The 17,409-nt window shown below is 50.1% G+C and overlaps 9 protein-coding genes across 9 annotated transcripts; 3 read left to right on the top strand and 6 right to left on the bottom strand.

The window, feature by feature from the left end:
* Positions 1 to 18: 18 nt before the first annotated feature.
* On the top strand, positions 19 to 1,087 carry N7474_005391 (uncharacterized protein; the record flags this gene model as incomplete). The annotated part of the gene is made up of 5 exons (XM_057196806.1): positions 19 to 337; positions 390 to 567; positions 624 to 722; positions 773 to 825; positions 912 to 1,087. 5 exons carry the CDS (start codon positions 19 to 21, stop codon positions 1,085 to 1,087), a joined length of 825 nt encoding a protein of 274 aa, XP_057054202.1.
* On the bottom strand, positions 1,051 to 1,580 carry N7474_005390 (uncharacterized protein; the record flags this gene model as incomplete). Its single annotated transcript, XM_057196805.1, has 2 exons — positions 1,051 to 1,125; positions 1,188 to 1,580. 2 exons carry the CDS (start codon positions 1,578 to 1,580, stop codon positions 1,051 to 1,053), a joined length of 468 nt encoding a protein of 155 aa, XP_057054201.1.
* A 453-nt stretch (positions 1,581 to 2,033) lies between these two features.
* N7474_005389 (RNA-binding protein) lies at positions 2,034 to 3,151 on the top strand (the record flags this gene model as incomplete). The annotated part of the gene is made up of 3 exons (XM_057196804.1): positions 2,034 to 2,544; positions 2,614 to 2,842; positions 2,920 to 3,151. The coding sequence occupies 3 exons, from the start codon at positions 2,034 to 2,036 to the stop codon at positions 3,149 to 3,151; spliced, it is 972 nt and encodes a 323-aa protein (XP_057054200.1).
* A 729-nt stretch (positions 3,152 to 3,880) lies between these two features.
* On the bottom strand, positions 3,881 to 4,811 carry racA (putative Rho GTPase Rac; the record flags this gene model as incomplete). Its single annotated transcript, XM_057196803.1, has 5 exons — positions 3,881 to 3,944; positions 4,011 to 4,243; positions 4,315 to 4,632; positions 4,694 to 4,726; positions 4,782 to 4,811. 5 exons carry the CDS (start codon positions 4,809 to 4,811, stop codon positions 3,881 to 3,883), a joined length of 678 nt encoding a protein of 225 aa, XP_057054199.1.
* A 510-nt stretch (positions 4,812 to 5,321) lies between these two features.
* On the bottom strand, positions 5,322 to 5,751 carry N7474_005387 (putative quinol monooxygenase; the record flags this gene model as incomplete). Its single annotated transcript, XM_057196802.1, has 3 exons — positions 5,322 to 5,466; positions 5,521 to 5,633; positions 5,695 to 5,751. The coding sequence occupies 3 exons, from the start codon at positions 5,749 to 5,751 to the stop codon at positions 5,322 to 5,324; spliced, it is 315 nt and encodes a 104-aa protein (XP_057054198.1).
* A 266-nt stretch (positions 5,752 to 6,017) lies between these two features.
* On the bottom strand, positions 6,018 to 8,343 carry N7474_005386 (transcription factor domain-containing protein; the record flags this gene model as incomplete). The annotated part of the gene is made up of 5 exons (XM_057196801.1): positions 6,018 to 6,742; positions 6,794 to 7,059; positions 7,111 to 7,548; positions 7,601 to 7,915; positions 8,141 to 8,343. The coding sequence occupies 5 exons, from the start codon at positions 8,341 to 8,343 to the stop codon at positions 6,018 to 6,020; spliced, it is 1,947 nt and encodes a 648-aa protein (XP_057054197.1).
* Positions 8,344 to 8,717: 374 nt separating this feature from the next.
* Positions 8,718 to 9,550, bottom strand: N7474_005385 (glycoside hydrolase family 12 protein; the record flags this gene model as incomplete). The annotated part of the gene is made up of 3 exons (XM_057196800.1): positions 8,718 to 8,797; positions 8,860 to 9,080; positions 9,138 to 9,550. The coding sequence occupies 3 exons, from the start codon at positions 9,548 to 9,550 to the stop codon at positions 8,718 to 8,720; spliced, it is 714 nt and encodes a 237-aa protein (XP_057054196.1).
* A 1,001-nt stretch (positions 9,551 to 10,551) lies between these two features.
* On the bottom strand, positions 10,552 to 15,084 carry N7474_005384 (uncharacterized protein; the record flags this gene model as incomplete). Its single annotated transcript, XM_057196799.1, has 3 exons — positions 10,552 to 11,929; positions 12,016 to 12,835; positions 12,888 to 15,084. 3 exons carry the CDS (start codon positions 15,082 to 15,084, stop codon positions 10,552 to 10,554), a joined length of 4,395 nt encoding a protein of 1,464 aa, XP_057054195.1.
* Positions 15,085 to 16,480: 1,396 nt separating this feature from the next.
* N7474_005383 (uncharacterized protein) lies at positions 16,481 to 17,035 on the top strand (the record flags this gene model as incomplete). The annotated part of the gene is made up of 1 exon (XM_057196798.1): positions 16,481 to 17,035. One exon carries the CDS (start codon positions 16,481 to 16,483, stop codon positions 17,033 to 17,035), a length of 555 nt encoding a protein of 184 aa, XP_057054194.1.
* Between the last annotated feature and the right edge of the window lie 374 nt (positions 17,036 to 17,409).

The raw sequence follows: 17,409 nt of genomic DNA, 5'->3' as shown, positions 1-17,409 counted from the left end.
ACACAGACACTGTTCACTATGCCCGACGAAGGCGCCCCTAGTGGGCTCTCAAAAAAGATTGACAAGAAGCGCAAGAGACAGGCCGACGACTCCGCTGCCTCCAAGCAAGACAAGCCCGACGCAGCTCCGCCGCCTGCCGATGCACCGAACAAGAAGAAGAAGAAGGCAAAGAAAAACAAGAAGGAGCCGGAGGAGCAGGATGTGAACCGCAAGGATGGTTTTGATGAGTCTATTGGCAAGATGGACGGCCGATTGTTGGCAGATCACTTTGCGAAGAAAGCAAAGAAGTTGGATAAGGAGCTGTCGGCGGTGGAATTGAGTGATCTTTCCGTTCCTGGTGAGTACCAATTGTTATGCTGAGGATTAATCCGAGTGCTAATTCATTGCAGACTCCGCCTTTCTTGATGCGTCCTCGTTTACCTCATCTCGAAGCCTGGATCAGCTTCCTACATTTCTCAAGTCATTCAGCCCCAAGGGTGTTGATCTGTCCAAGGCTGCCAAGGAGCCTGGCACGCCACATACACTCGTGGTGACTGCGGCTGGTCTGAGAGCCGCTGATACGGTGCGGTGAGTGGCATTGGTGGATTGAATTCTGGCTACATGCTGATCATTGTGTTATTCAGAGCACTGCGATCTTTCCAGAACAAGGAGTCTATTGTGGGCAAGCTATTCGCCAAGCATATCAAGCTGGAAGAAGCCAAGCAGTTCCTTCAGCGAGCTCAGTGAGTCTATCTACAACCCGGGATACAATATATACTAACACGCAGACTAGAATGGGAATCGGTGTCGGTACGCCCACCAGAGTGTCTGATTTGATAGAGTCTGGTAAGTCAACACACGCATTCGACCGTTGCATAAGAATACACGATAGTCGTAAAGACAATCGCGTTCTGACTCCCTCCTTTCTGCAGGTACTCTCAAAGTGGATGAGCTGCAGCGCATCGTCATTGACGGATCCTACATTGATCAGAAACAGAGAGGAATTTTTGACATGAAGGACACTCACCTGCCCCTTTTGCGACTTCTAACCCGTCCAGAGCTTCGGGAGCGCTACGGGAAATCGAAATTGCAGATTGTGGTCTTTTGATGATCGGGAAGAAGGATGGTGGCAGGTATGGTGAGGGTCTGGAACATCAGTCAGCTATACATAATTGTGTCAGGAATCAAAAGGACTTACATAGACTTACTCGTTCCCCAGAAGTGATGGCTTTCGAGGTTGAATGTGACCACGTCAGTTCTTTTGATATTTCGTGTTCCGGCTTTATATTGGATAGAGATGTGTTCTTCCATGTCCTGTAGATGGCTGGTGCACCCGGATGGACTTTTGCAATGATCTCTGCGCATCTTTCAGTCGAGTTCAGAATTGGCTTCCCTCGGCCGTAGGGAGTGTAAAGCAGCAGTGAATTGTATGAAAGTCCAGACTTCGCCAGCATTTGCAGGATGCCCCTGCAAAGGAGGGCTTTTCCCTCGCCATTTGGGAGGTTGTCTAGGAAGGCGATCGTGGTCTCTTTCACAAGAGCATCAACTAATCCAAGCACAGCGTGGACTGAGGCGTTTGTGTCGGGCCCGGTTTGGGCCATGTCAGGTCGTCCTGGACAATCCATTCTCAATCGCCGGAGCAATGACCTTTCTCCTTAATGCATGGAGCGCATGGGAAGGAAAAAACGTGGTTGAAGGAGATGCTTTCAGCGGCATCAAGCATTTTCTTAACGCAACGTTCGGGTCTTGTCGTCAATTCTTGGTGTATCGCGATTTCGGTTTTCAAGTGGGTAGGTTCAATGCCTTATATATCTGCCATATTTATAAAAATAAATAGCAAAGGCCGTGCAAGAAAAGAAGAAGTGTATACTTCATCTACCCAATGGGGACGAGCGGTGGGTCGTCACCGCCTTGAAGCAACCGGCAGAAATGAAAAAAGTGCCGATTCTCCGCCTGATTTTTTTCTGTTGCAACATCCGACGTCAACCCGTTTCCGCCCCTCATATATTCCTTATCGCCGATTGCGTGCATCGGGTTTTCTTCAGAATTTCAAAATGGGCAGCAGCAGTGACAAAAAGCGCAAGCTTGTCTCGAACGAGGCGGAGCCTGTTGAGCCTGAGGTTAAGAAGGCGAAGAAGGACAAGAAGGACAAGAAGTCGAAGCGCAAGGCCGTTGAGGATGTCGACAATGTTCCTTCTGCCGAGGACATTGCTCCTGCTCAGGATGACGTGAAGGTGAAGGAGAAGGCCTCCAAGAAGGAAAAGAAGGACAAGAAGGAGAAGCGGAAGCGCGACGAGGATGCTGAGTCTGCTCCAGCTGAAAAGATGGACGTGGATGGAGAGTCCACTGAGAAGGCTGAGGGAGATGAAGAGAAGAAGAAGAGGAAGAAGGAAAAGAAAGAAAAGAAGGAGAAGAAGGATAATAAAAAGCACAGCAAAGAGAAGGGCGACATCTCCACGACACAACCAGACACAAACGCCGAGACCAGCAATGGTGTGACTGAGCCAGCTGCGGAAACGGAGGGTGCAGCCACCCAGAAAGGCAATCGGTTCATTGCATTCGTTGGTGCGTGGACAAATTTCCTTCCATTGTAATGCGACTCGATCCACTATACTAACTATTTGGGCCATACAGGAAATCTCCCATACTCAGCCAACCTGGAATCCCTGACAAAACATTTCGAGAAGAACCCTCCAGCTTCCATACGCGTTGCCACAAAAAAGGAAGACAGCCGCAAGTGCCGCGGCTTTGCATTCATTGAGTTCGACAACTTCGACCGCATGAAGACCTGCCTCAAGTTGTACCACCACTCCATGTTCGATGACGGCAAGTACCCGCCGCGGCGGATTAATGTCGAGTTGACGTGAGTTGTCTCCCCTAGAAGAACACCACTTTTACGTGACGTGCAAGACAAAACTAACTGCGTGGTTGTTCATCCAGTGCCGGTGGAGGCGGCAAATCTGACCACCGCCAAGCGAAGATCAAGGCCAAGAACGAGAAGCTGAATGACGAGCGCCAGCGCGACGCGAAGAAGATCCAGAAGGACAAGAAGAAGCACATCACGCCTGCGCAGCAGGGCAACGGCGGCACCGGCGCCAATGCGGTCGGTGATGACCAAGGAGAGGATATGTATGCGAATGTGCATCCGAGTCGGAGACCGCGCATGCATTGAACTTCGACCTTGCAGTAAAACTACAACTCTGCAATCTGTTGGCTTTGTGTGTGCGTCTGGTATCAGGAGTGGGCGCTTAAAAGTATGTCCTGTTCTCTGATGTGTTTGATAGAGGATACCATTTTCTTTTGCATATTTGTTTATCTTGTGGATATCCAGGCAATGAATAATACCTACCACTCTCTGGAGTCGTTGGCCCTTGTACGTAGCTTCAAATACAACCGAAGTCTTGCGAGGACTGGAGTCTACAATGTATAAACAACAGAGTATAGAGCAACTACAGATCCTAATTGACCTCCGCCATAACATAACACCCAGCTGGGCAGAACAGGAATCGAATCCGTATATTGCATATGCCGAAGCTATGACTACCATATAACCAGAAAATAAAATGACAAGAAGCAACAGTCGCCCAACAATGGATGAACGACAGAACAGACAAAACCCGGGCGGGAAATAAGTGACAAACACCCTTGCAAGAGGAAAAAGAGCAAGGTCATGTTGTTGGATGCGAGACAGAGACAGGGACACAGAGACACACAGAGAGAGAAAGCATAGAGGCCTAGCAGCCAAGCCTCTAACTAGCCAGACGCCGTATTAACTATATATTTGTTCATTATAGCATACGAGGAAGAAGAGAGAGAGAGAGAGAGAGAGAGAGAGAGAGAGAGAGAGGGAAAGAGGAAAGGAAAGAGGAGGAATCACAGCACGCTTCATCAAGAACGAAATCTACAAAATCTTGCAATGGCGACTGCGGCCGGATTTCGCGGCTGGGCGCGGGTTGAGCACGGCCCTGTGTACACACATCGTCAGTAAGAGAAGAAATTGCGGATTTTCCGTGGGGATGGAATGGACGAACCGGATAGCTTCATCAAAGACACTCTTGAGATTCCGCTGCGTCAGCGCGGAGCATTCGAGGTACTTGTGTGCGCGGATCTCCTTGGCGACGGCGAGAGCTTGCTCGTACGAGACGGCCTCCATCTTGCGCGAGCGGAGGGCTTCAGTGGTAGCGCGGTCGTCGCGCAGGTCGAGCTTGGTGCCGACGAGGATGATGGGGACGTTGGGGGCGTGGTGCTCGATTTCGGGGAACCACTGCTGTCGTTTAGTATACGCGCAACCTGAAGAAGGGGTTGCGGATAGCGAATAGGGGGTCGGGGACGCACCTTAGCTTGCACGTTATCAAAAGACGGAGGGCTGACAATCGAGAAACAGATCAGGAACACGTCGGTTTGTGGGTACGACAGTGGGCGCAGGCGATCGTAGTCTTCTTGGCCGGCTGTATCCCACAGGCCCAGACTGATCGGCCGGCCATCTACCATCACGGAGGCCGTGTAGTTGTCGAAGCTGGAAACCCCATTGTTAGCTGTCCGCGCCGTGATTTTGTTTGTGTGCGGGGGTGGGAAGGGGGAATTGGGTACGAACACGGTGGGAATGTATTCTCCGGGGAAGGCATTTGTTGTGTACGAGATCAGAAGACATGTCTGTTGAGTGGGTTAGCTTCGGCGTTCTTGAAGACAGGGGAAACCAGAGCAGAAAACCCACCTTGCCCACTGCACCGTCACCGGTCACCACGCACTGTCTGACATTAGCCTGCGCGTTCGTGAAGCTCGTGCGTCGTTCGAGCGCTCACCTTCAGCGATTGAGTAGCCGGACCCGACATGGCGAGTTCTGTGTGTGATGCGCCAGGCCCAAGTACGGGGGAGGGGGTCGGATTTCGCGATAAGGGCGGACCGAATGGCAACCAGACGGAGCGAGAGATAAGATCGCAGGCGAAAAAGGGACCCAGAAAGGACAAATAAGGGAATCGGTGGGAGTGTTGGTTCTGGGAGCAGCTCAGTATTGTCAGGGGCGAGAGAGAGAGAGAGGAGTAGCAGCTGTCCGTAAGGTGAGGCGAGGCGAAGAAAGGAGAAAGGAGGGGTGTAGCAGTAGTGGAGAACACTTAGTGGCTTCGTACCTCAAAAGAGCAACAATGAAGCGATCGATGCAAATAATAGAGTAGTGGGGGAAGAAAACGAGGGAAAGTGGGAAACACGACTACTGCATTAGTTCGATCTTGAACTTCCCACAAACTAACTATAAATAATCCTTCCCTCGAACGAATCACCTTCTGGGTCACCGTCGCCCCCGGTCACATCGACTAGTAGTGAGCTAACTAGCGAGCTGACATCTTCTATAGCCGCGACACCCCCGTTGCCCCCAGCATCTTGCCATTCCGCAATTCCATTGGTTTGTCCACCAGTCCCCGCAGCTTGCCAGCGAACTCTTTGAAGTAGGGTGCTTGGACGTGGGCCTTGATAGCGGCCTGGTTCTTGTATCTGTGCTGACGGTCAGCGAGAACCACATCTGGGGAATTCTGCCGAGGCTCTTACCGTTCCACCACCACGATTTCGTTCTTATCTTGGACCCGGAAGGCGTAGTAGAGTAGCGTGTCGGGTTCGTTGTCTTGCACTTTCCGGGTCACTTCGGTGACTAGGGCGATGACCTATCATATAGGTCAGGATTGAATTGTCCGGGTGAAGACCATAAGCGACTTGGTGGCTTACCTCGTCGACCTTGTCGGCCTTGGGGTAGAGAACGGCGGTGACATTGATTTCAGACATGGTGATGGAAATGATCACACGGTTGGCTGTCTAGAGTTACGGTCGCAGGAATTCTCACGATAGTTATAGAACGCGGCTGGTCCGGATAATTGTACCTCGGGCCCCCTCGCATGTGGGTCAATGGTATCAATCATCAACTGTCGGACCTCGCTTGCCCCATCCTTAGTGATTTATTGCGGGGAAGAAGAAACAATAGAGAAGAAAACACTTTTATGCAATGAACTGGCCTGGTATCGTCGCTGGAAACGCCCGAAGATATAACTAAACTACAGAACCGGCGGAGCCACAAACGAGTCCGGAAACCCCTCAAATACCCAGTTGAGCGAGTCAAACACCTCCGAGAACCCGGCCTCGCTGAAGAACGCACCACTCTCATCAAACTGCGCGGGGAGCATCAAGCTCGGATCCTCGAGCGAGCTGCTATCCTGCTGTCGCGCCAAGGGTCCCGCCGTAGCTGATACGTCCTGGTTCGCCGCCGCCGCTTGCATTTCCTCGATGCTCTTGACCGGTCGGAACCGCTGTCGCCAGCGCCAGACCGTATCGTACACATGGCTCATGCTCATGCGGCAGCGGACTTTGAGTTGAAGACCGTCTCCCTCTGCGGGCAGCTCGGGCCCCGTGAAATTCCACATCTGCGCGAGGATATCGGCCAGCCGGACGGGCCGGTCGTGGTCCATGACGCTGATGCGGCGGATGGCGGAGATGGCGCCGTTGAAGAGCAGCTTGCCGTGGTTGAAGTCGATGTGCCGGCTGAAACTACTCTTGAGTAGTTTCATCAGGGCAAACGCTGCCGAAACGATCATCTGCAGGATGTAGTTGGTCGAATGCCCGATTAGTTCGCCGGGTGAGGTTTCTAGATCGAGCACCCGGCCCAGGAATGATGTCGTTGCGATGAAGAGCTTGGTTAGGTCGTCGCTGCGTGCACTTGACCCTAAAAAGACAAAGTACCGGAAATGTAGCTCCGCAGCACGCAGGTGGATCATATTGATGGCTGGCAATGATGTGAGAAAAGGAGGTAACATCAAATGAGGCAGAGACTTACGCGAGATATCTCGACCAAAATCCACCTCCATCTCTCGCAGTTCGCTTTCCAGGATCTGAACGATCACCAGCTTCTCGGCACTTATAAACTCTGAAGGTTCTGGTTTGCTACTGTACAAGGACTTGGTGACGCGGTCACAGAATTTTTCGATGCGTAACCGGATCCGAAGGTCGTCGGGAAGTCGATAGTCGGCATCTTTTAGGGAGGCAGGCTCAAGAGCCCAATCGTAGTTCGTGCTGGGTGGCTGGCCATACCCAGTCGCCACGCTACAGACACCCATCAGTCAGTTTGTCGCGAGGACTGGACGGAGTACTCACTTCTGCGCTACAATGTTACAGATCACCCAGGTGTGCAGTCGATCTTTTAGCGCCTCGCCTTGAACTTCCATCTGGAACGTGGTGAATTCCTCCGCCTGGACGGGACGATGCAAACCCAACTGCATCGCAATCTGCATCATTAGACCGCTGAGCATGAACGTTGCATCCGTGCGCTGGCTTGTCGTAGGCAATGGCCATGTGCACAAGACACACAGAGCCTTGACGACCCGGTAGTCCTGCGGGACGCCGGTGATGGTGGACCATAGCAGCCGGCTGAATGGACCCGACAGCGCGGTCAAGAGACCGGGGTCAGATGGAGACCGTCGACTCGCAACGCAGATAATAGTCCATGCCAACAGAGGACATCGGTTTAGATACACCTCTGGCGGCTTAGGAGGGTTCAAGAGTGGCAGAAAAGGGTGGTAGTATGTGAAGTATCTGAAAATGGCAAGTCAGCGATGACCATAACGAAAGTGTAAGATAGACTGACTGTTCGTAAAGGCGGACTACTCGCGTACGCGAGAGAGATATATCTTCCAATCTCCATGAATTTTCTTCTTGCGATACAATAGATCCGTCCCGTTGCATGGTCAAGGGAGTCCCTATTGACGGATGCGGTTCCACCGGCACCGAGACGGGCCGGGGTCGATCGACACCGGCTACCGAGTCACGGCCGCTGAAGGCATCTGCCGAGCATGGTGACAGATCCTCGCTTGCATGGGCGTCAGCCGTCTGCTGCTCATGAGAGGGATCCGTCAATCGGCGACGGAGATCAGCAATCTCTTTTTCCATTTCGGCATTGCGTCTATAAAGCTAATCAGTAAATGGCGGGGAACCAAAAGAAAGATATGGAGTTCGATTAACCTTCTTTTGGAAATCCGCTTGAATGACTGTTCAACCTTACAGTCAATGCCCAGCCTACGGCAGCGCGAGCACGCCGCTGCAGGCGTCTGGACGATATCACACCGCAGCTATTGACGATGTGAGTGATGTGTTTGCACAGAACACCCTTCTGTGGCGCATGGCTTACCTTCTGCTGTTTACACTCGTTGCAAGCCTTCCGGCTGCCCCCCGGCGTTTGGCCGGGACCGGGTTCTTGTCCATGTCGAAATGTTCCGTGAAGGCCGGAGGTGGCCGAGGCAGTCTATTCCGAAGGTCGCTCGGCGTGATCACAGTAGCGCTGTGGGCGGGCCCATTGGCAGCCAGCAGGTGATTCCGATACCCCAGATCCATCAGTGGTCACCCTCCCTATAAAACCGCCGTGTAACATGTACGAGTCGAGAGGCTTGTGCCGGAAATCGGCACAAAGTCGAGCCTGCTGGGGTGGGCGGTGGGTCTTGCTGATAGTTGCCAATGAGAACTGGGAGTGTAAGAAGACGATTCGCACAGGCCAATCACTGCGAGTGGGCGGATGGGACGATATCGGCGCATGACTCAGCTGATGCCTGAGGCACATATTATGCCGTGTATGTAGTGACAAACTACAACCACATCCAATTCAGTGTATTCACTACGCGTCTGAGCTTTATTTAAATAGTCGATGAGTTTGTCATTTATATGTTTCTGTCTAATCGGACTAAATCCCTCGCATCATATGAGTATCTCTTCTACTCGACATTCGCAGACCAACTAGAGACACTCAGGGTAGCAGGCCCACCCGTGAACGGCTCTGTACCAAATTGCAAGTCTATGGTATCACAGTGTCAGCAGCTAAGGCGATGCCAAGGAACCAATATCGGGGTATCATACTAATCAGATATTGCGAACTAGCTGGGAAGCCCTCGTTCTGGGTCAGGTAGTCGAAAAAGTCCAAGATATCCGTGCTGAACGAGGTCATTGGGCTCGACGCAACAAAGCTGTAAGTCTGTTGTGAGCCATTCGCCCCATACCAGAGTTCCCAGCTATTTCCGTCAACTGTAGCAGTGGCAATCTGTGAGCCAATGGGCTGGACGCTGCCATAACGTGCCAGCCTGTAATATTTGCGTTAGTCTAATAATTTGATAAACGATCATAATGCCGAAGTGTACCAGATCATGAGCTCATAGTCTCCACTGTACGTGACGTGGTTGATATCAGCCGCCGTGAAAAGATCATAAGAGACATCGGCTCTGATATCGGTGTTGTCGTAGCCCCACTGCACAGAGGTTGGAATACTGCTGATCTGACTGACGAGCATCTTGTTGAGCGCAAAATCCGAATTCGCATAGCTCTTCACTGAGTTATCGCCTCCGGACCATGTCCACGTCGTGGACCAAGAGGCACCAGAGCTCGAAAGCGAGTCCACATAGGTGCACTGCGAACCTGAGCCAGCGCTTTCTCCCCAAAGGTTATTGTTGACGGAGTATGCGCCGCTCGTGGCAGCCGCATATTGCGAGCACAGTGTCTGCGACTGGGCCGCGGCGACGGAGAAAAGAGTCATAAAAGTAAAGATCAATTCCATGTTGCAAGTCAAGTTAGTTCTGCCCCGGCAATGGTTCGAAGTAATTATCGGGTTCTGCAAGAGGATTCATGAATCAATTTATATTCACCATCCACGATGAAATGATTCAGATCGGCCTACAATTTTCTGCTCTTCCCACGGAGCAACGTCCGTATGAAACAGGGTATGTTTGACTGTCAACTTGGCTCGAAGATGGCATCATGGACTATTAGAGATCAAACGCAGGCTTCGTACAATTTAGATCCACATTAAAGGGGCAGTTTGGCTGCAAAGCGTGTCCCCGGGGCCCCCTCCGTGTTTAACTCAGAAATGCTGTGGTCAATCCTTCAGCGTTTCGCGTGTTTAGAATGGCACTAGAACCCCTCCACGCCCCGGATACTACCCCAGGATCCGAGCATCTGCAGGGTCACTGCTTATATTCAGCCATTGTGCTAGCCTTTGTATGCGAGGTACCAGTTAGTTAGAAGTTAAAGGTGAGTATTTCTGCTTTTTCTACTTTCTACTCCATACAAGACATACCTCCAAGAGGGTTACAAAACTCATTTATTCTAGTATGACTTAGATACTTAATAAGATTTAGGGTTAAGTCCAACGCGTAGAGAGCGGGTCAATAATAAATTTTGAGGCATTGTTCGAGACCTCTGCGTAATGTTCTACATACCCTGCAACTTGTCACATCGCATTTCGCGCTTGGACAGAAGCGGAACGGTTAATTCTAGAACCTTTTCCCCGCACAGTAGACAGGGGTGGCATCGGGATCCTGTGACAAGCCCATGAACGCTCCGAGTCATCTTGGTTTCACAAGGCATTGGGGTGATAAAACGTCGAAAATCAACATTATTGTTGATCGCCGATATTGATGCCAACGTCGGCATTTGCAGTTGATGTACACATCCACTACATCATACGCGGAAGCATACCTCAAGATCCCTCGTGAATTCTATCCTTGCCATTATAACATGTAGCATATTTGAAACACTAGCCTCTATCCAATTTTCAAATCAGGACTCGTAGAGCCCCTTGAATGCGCTTTCCTTCTCAAGAAGTGCTTTCGGAGTATCGAATTCAATCAGCTCCCCGTCACGTATGACCGCGATCCGATCGAAATCCATTATGGTCTCGAGCCGATGAGCAACAGCAAGGATCGTAGAGTCAGCAAATTGTTCACGAATTATACGTTGCATCAGCGCATCGGAAACAACATCAACGTTACTTGTCACCTCATCGAGCACGATGACCTTACTCCCACGCAGCAGAGCTCGCGCTAGACAGAATAGTTGTCTCTGCCCGTGAGAAAAGAAATTGGCATCGAGCGCCGCGTTGAGTCCGCCTTTCGTCTCAACAGTTTCCCACAGCTCAACGCGGCGAAGAGCCTCTTCGATCTGCTCAGGGGTCTTGGTGTTCCACGGGTCCATATTGGCGCGCACCGTGCCATGAGTGAAGAAGGGCTCTTGTGGAATAGCATTGAGAGCAGTACGTGTAGTCTGTCGCGAGATGCGAGTGATATCCACGCCATCGATGAGGATCTGACTCTTGGGATCAACCTCCAACATTCGGAACAAACTTGCCAGAAGGGAGCTTTTCCCACTACCGCTTCGTCCACAGATTCCAATCTTTTGGCCAGGTTCAATAGACAGGTTCAACCCCCGAAGGACAAACCTCTGGTCTTCACCAGTTTTGTAAGATGCATAGACGTTGCGAAACTCGATTTTCCCCTTGGACGGCCAGGACGACAAGTCGTTGTCCATGGTTATAGGCCGCTCGCTCTCCCCGGTTCGGTTTTCATTGGCGGTGTTGGCGACAAAATCTCGGATACGGGCAATAGCACCGATAGAGGTCTCAAGGTTAGCCCAATTGCGAAGAATCTGCGACAGTGATTGACTGAAGGTGATGACGTTGAGAATGGCCAGGCCGACATATCCAGCGCCAACATCGCTCCGCAACTTGACCACTAGGACCATAAGGATAGCACCAAGAACAGCTACGGACAAGTCCAAAGCTAGTTCCAGCCATCTCTGAATACAGAAAAGCAAGTAGAAAGGTTTCTGTGATGCATCCAGCAGTGCCAGGTTCTGGTTTTCAAAGGCAGAGGCCCAGCCAAAGGCGCGTATTGTCACCAGGCCCGACAAGCTCTCAATAAATTGAGAGAAAAGTGGTGATTTTGCCTCCAAATCGAGAAGGCGCATCTGGCGAGATGTGCGCAAGTAGAATTTTTGCAGCATCCACATGAAAAGAAACACTGCCGGCATCACGGCGGCGAAGTAGCGAGCCGAGACACACATCAGAATAGCAGACATGAGCCCCATCGATAGCGACAGCACAAAATCGGTCACCGAGTACGGTAAGTCGTGATCAATCAACGTCATATCTTGGCTGAATCTGTTCATGAATCGCGGTTAGGAGGAGCTCGCAAAGTTCAGATAGTAGAGAAATTTCTTGAGAGGGAGCCCGAGCAATATACTCACCTGTTAGTTGTGCTGCCAATATCGACCGATGTGAAAAATGAGAGCGGCGCATTCATCACCGATCTCAGAAGCCGCTCGTGGAGACTTTGGGCGCTCCTTGGCGCAAAGAACAAGATGTAATGATGAACTCCACCCACAAGGCCAACAGTGGTGATCATGGTTAGCATGCCGTAGAGGCCTAAGTAGAACCCGTTGACACTGCTACCGCTTTTTTCCAAGGAGCTTGTCCAAAAGTTTACCAAGAACTCGCTCAGCTTGATCGCCACTCCTTGAAGTATAAAGCAGGACATCCAAACAACAGTCGATGCCCAATGCACTGAACCGAAGTAATATAGATAGAGCGAAAAGTCACCATTCTGTCTGGTTAACTCTTCCTCCATAGTGTTAATACCGCTGGCATCCTCCGAGCCAGCTAAGACCACTGCAGCTGCCTGATTCTGTTGAGTATTCGTTTGGTCATCACTGGTGTCACTTCGATATCGTGATTTGAGCAGCGTGACGTAGCCGCCACTTGCCTCAAGCTCCTCCAGTCTGCCCTGTTCTACAATAGAACCCTCACTGCCCATGGCAATAATATGGTCAGCATAGGAAAGTCTGTGCACGGCATGTGTGACTAGTAGCACAGTTGTCCCCAGTCGGCGAAACAATCCTTGCCTCGAAAATAGGCTCGTGAAGATGCGTTCCTCAGTATCAGCATCGAGGCCAGAGAAAACATCGTCCAGCATGACCAAGTCTTTGCGTGCATATACAGCACGAGCAAGAGCCAAACGTTGCTTTTGCCCACCGGACAAAGAGATCCCAGAGGAACCGACTTTTGTGACTAGAAATAGTAAGTAACACTGCGACTAATCGCCTAGGAAACAAAAGCTCACGATGACCATTTGGCAGCTGGGCAACATCTTGATCCAAAACGCACGCCCTCACGACTTCGTTGTACCATACCTCATTGTACACCGAGGCACCCAGGATATTATCCTTCAAAGAAGTGTTGCGGATCCAAGGTGTCTGATCCACGAATGCCGTCTCTCGGCAGTTGGTATAAAGAAAGCCTTTCGTTGACGGTGTTTCTCCCAAAATCCCTTTTATCAGAGTGCTTTTGCCGCAGCCTGTAGGGCCAATGATCATATGAATTTGGCCTTTCGCAACACTCAGGTTGACATCGTGGACAGAGAAGTCCGCATCCTGCTTCCATGAGACACTCACATCTCGAGCAACGATCATTTCCGAAGAGGACATTTGCATGGAGCGGTTGAGGTTTGTCAATTCTATCCCATCCGAGCTAGACTGATCATGCTGACGTGACTTCGGAGATTCTTCTAAGAAGATCCGATGATCACGTCGAGTCTCGGACTGAAGAAATTCCTGGATGCGGTTCAGAGATGCTAAAGCGGCATTCATAGAAGGAATAGACCGAATGAAGTCGTTGACGGGCCGAGCAAGAAGCGATAACAGCGTCAAGACCGTGTAAGCGGTATCCGCATTCAAGACATGCTCGCCTTCTGGGTGAAGTGCATAGATAGCGAATGTTACAAAGGGGCCCAGTGTAAAGAGGATGTTTGCAAGGAAAACGCGCACAATAAGTAGCTTGCGAAAGAGCTCTGCCTCCTTGAGCTCCTTTACTCTCAGTCCCTGGACAAGGCCAGCAAGCCAGTCAGTGAAACCGAGCATCTTGACAGATTTCATTGATCCCAGCATGGTGGCAGTGACATCGACTCGTGTCTGAATGCTCTCCATCCACACCTTCTGGGCAAGCCCCATAAACTTCGCAATGGACATGATAGCGACAGTGGAAACGAGCGCAAGGGCAGCCGGTGCGATAGACGCAATCCCAAGCTGGCGAGCCAAAAGGTAAAGCGCGATGGTCAGCTCAATGGGCATGGCCCAAAGATTATTGAATTCCTCAAAGCCATTACAGATAGATTGAACATCGCTGGACATCAAAGTCACGGCAACCGACTCATCGAGTGCGGTGATGCTGAGATCAACTGTTTTGGCATAGATGAGGCTGATCAGATTGCCCCGGGCGCTGGTGACAAAACGATAGGTCATATGGTAGTAAAGGCCATTTGAAATAGCCACGCCAAGGAGCACCACGAAGAACGCTCCCGCGAGACCCCAGCCAATACTGTCAGGCTGGGACTCGTCACCAGCGAAGGAGATAGTCCTCGTGAGCAGAAAAGGTTGGGCGTATCGAAACCCAATCTGGAACAGACGAGGGACCACGCAATATACCAGTGGTTTGAAGTTCGCACGCAAAACAGCCCAGAAGAGAGCCCTGCGACTGTCTTGAGATGCGATGCTCCAGGAATGCTTCATTCGCTGATGAAGCACCTCTGACGACATGTCTCGATCGATTGGATACAAGTCATGGTTGTGAAGAACACGGCGAAAGCCGGAGGTCATGAGTTCGTTCAGCCAAAAGAAGAACGATTTACTGTAAATGCCACTGGTTTCTTCGGGCGATAGGTCGCGGTATGGTGCCAGCAGAATGCCGCGCTTTTCAATTGCCTCAGCAAGCAGAACCATTACCTTGACACTAATCATGCAAGCAAAAAAGCCAGAGATAGATCTGTCATTTGAATCAAGAAAAAGCGTCCGCACACGAGCGATGTCAAAGACCAATGTGAGGAGAATGTAGCCATTGATGATCGGGGACGGGCGAATAGATCGGGAATGCTCAAGATGTGAGAGCAGACATAGACCTAGACTAGCGATGAATGCCAACGCCGACGCAGCGATTGTGGTAGCTGTGCGGAGGGACGGGCTCAGGACGTGTAAAATTAATAAGGCCAGATGAATCACGGCAAACATTGCTAAAAAGGCTTGTTTACTCTCGCGCAAGAATCCCCCCGGGGAGACCTTTGGCCGCTGACCATGCAGACTGATGATGCGATATGGCAGACATAGTAAGAGCAGTGCCGACGGTACCAGTGAGAGGATCGTGTCTTCAAATAGTGGTGTAAAGTCGAAGCCCGCGGCAGTTACCGGGCCAAAGGATTTGAGGTTCTCATGATTGAGGCCCACCGAGGTATTACTCAAGATATCCTCCCGAAGTACGAGCACCGACATGAATCGTTTTGTAAATGAGAAACGTTGCCGAGGGGCAAAGGTGCAAAATGAGAAACTGAAGCACTTAAGTGATGGTTGAGAAGACGAGGGTCCAGCTGGGTTTATGATCTTCCACTAGGCGTCATCATTTACCAGGCAACAGAGATAAGCAGCGAGATACTGGAGGCATCAAGATAAAATTTATAGATGCATCTGAAGCACTAGGCCAGTTCTAGTCGCAGGAAATCCCAACACGGAAGATCGGAGCTGAAAAAAAGGGCACCACGTTTGAACCAGAAAGGCGGGGTTATGGCGCCGAGAAAAGCGTTGTCCGGAGATAACTCGCAGTAAGCACTGATCAGCCTCATTCACCTCATTCATTGGGAAATGTGTTACCGTTGCTGTATTGATATGACGAACTTATTCCAATAATAGCGATTATCCATAGTACATAGTAACTCCCATACATACCCCTCCAGGAGAGTTGGTTAGATGCCAAGACGTGGTTACACGGCGGTCTTTCGATATCTTTCCCGAGTCTTCCGCCCCCAACTCTTACTATTCCGGAATACTATTACAGGTGCAGATAGGTTGAAAAGGTGGTCAAATTTAGCCATCTAAATAATGGTTGAGATAGTGAAATACCCTCTTATGATATTTTTGAAAGGTGATCAAATTGAACTTATTATTTGCTTAGAGGTAAAATAGCGACTTATAGTATAACGGCACGCGGCGATTTCGCAACATAAGTAGAGCGATATCCGAAATCAGATATACCACCATACTCTCAAACTAATTCCCTAACCCTACCTTGAAACGCCTAATCTAATTCTCGTTTCTCCTTCAGCAATCCTGCTGAAATGTATCGTATTTCCCGAAAGTGATCGGTGAGTCATTGTTATAATACCGTATCACTCCGTAAAACCAGTAGAAATAAAGAGAATGTCCTATGTAAACAGTCTAAATATGTTCTGCTAACCTAGCAAGATCGTCGCCCACTTGTCCTGCTTCAGCACGCGCGCTGCCTTCGACCCTACTAGTTCTTTACACAACAGTAAAGGCCCCGCCAGTGTTCAGACAGTACTAGTCCTAGTTGAAGATTATGTTTATTTATCTCTGCGGTTTCTATTCGCTTTTGCGGTTTTCATTCGTCCCAGCTGGCATAGGACCTCCAAGGCTGCAATTAGATCTAAGAGATGATGCGAAGCCCGTTTTATATGTTACAGTATTTGTGACTCACTGACTTCGTGGTTGGTTGGTTCACAGGTCTCTGCACTTAAGTTGGCCGTATTTCTTTCAATTATACCCGCCGCCCTTCCTTCAATCGCCATCTACAATCCTTGCTTCAATTTTTCCGGATCTCTAGCTGGGTGCATAAGTACCAACGAGACGGCCAGCAATCATACGAGTCTATTAAATGTCGTTGCCCGCCGAACCTCGATCCTGGTATAGGAAGGGGTTTATCGTGTCCACAGACAAGAAACTCCTATCCATCCCGGCCATCAACCACGCGTTCGACCAGAAGTTTATGTACTGGGTTCGGCCAGTCCCGGATGATATACTCCAGAAAATTGTCGATAATTCATTCTGCTTTGGTCTATACGAACTTGTCGACGGTAAAGATAGCCTCAGTGAGTCAAATTACTACGCAAGCGAAGCCTGCACTACGTTGCAAACGGAGGACCTCACGCAGGTTGGGTTCGCTCGCCTAGTCACCGACAACATCACCTTTGCATATTTCACGGACCTCTACGTCCTTCCAAAATATCAGGGTCTTGGCTTGGGAGGTTGGATTATTGATTGCATCGAAGAATTATTGAAGGACTTGCCGTACTTGCGGTGGGTTATACTCAGGACTTCCTTAGAGAAGAGCCAGCAGTCTTATGAGAAGAGACTTGGGATGGCTGTTCTCAAATCTGGCGATATCAGCGAAGGGCCGGTTATGATGGGGAGAAAGGGAAAGGCGGGTTAGAGCTTAATTTTGTCTAGGGGTACGGACAGATCGAGGGGAAGCGACGTAGTCGCTCTACTATGCTCTATAAACCGGAGATACTGATGGAGAGGTATGTAAAGGTTGCACTTGTGTTAAGGGGTTTTCCCGTAAAATAGTATTTCGAGTCACACTTTCGTCCTGTAAAAACCGGAGTTTATTTTTGGAGATAGATGATCCTCGACTAATCCAAATATAGATTAAGATGTTTTAAATAGGGTTTGGGAAACAATTCACGAGTGTAGAAATGGTTACTGTTATATTCGAAATCAGCTTTACCTCTAATCTCTCACGCTGTTTCCGAGCGCCCCACTGAAAGCGCACTAAACCAAACAAGGCTACCCTTCTGCTCGTCT

Source organism: Penicillium riverlandense, assembly GCF_028828495.1.
Source record: "Penicillium riverlandense strain IBT 135883 chromosome Unknown utg000003l_segment0_segment0, whole genome shotgun sequence".
Lineage (NCBI taxonomy): Eukaryota > Fungi > Ascomycota > Eurotiomycetes > Eurotiales > Aspergillaceae > Penicillium > Penicillium riverlandense.
Note: the sequence above shows the minus strand (reverse complement) of the source record. Positions and strands in the feature narration are given on the sequence as shown.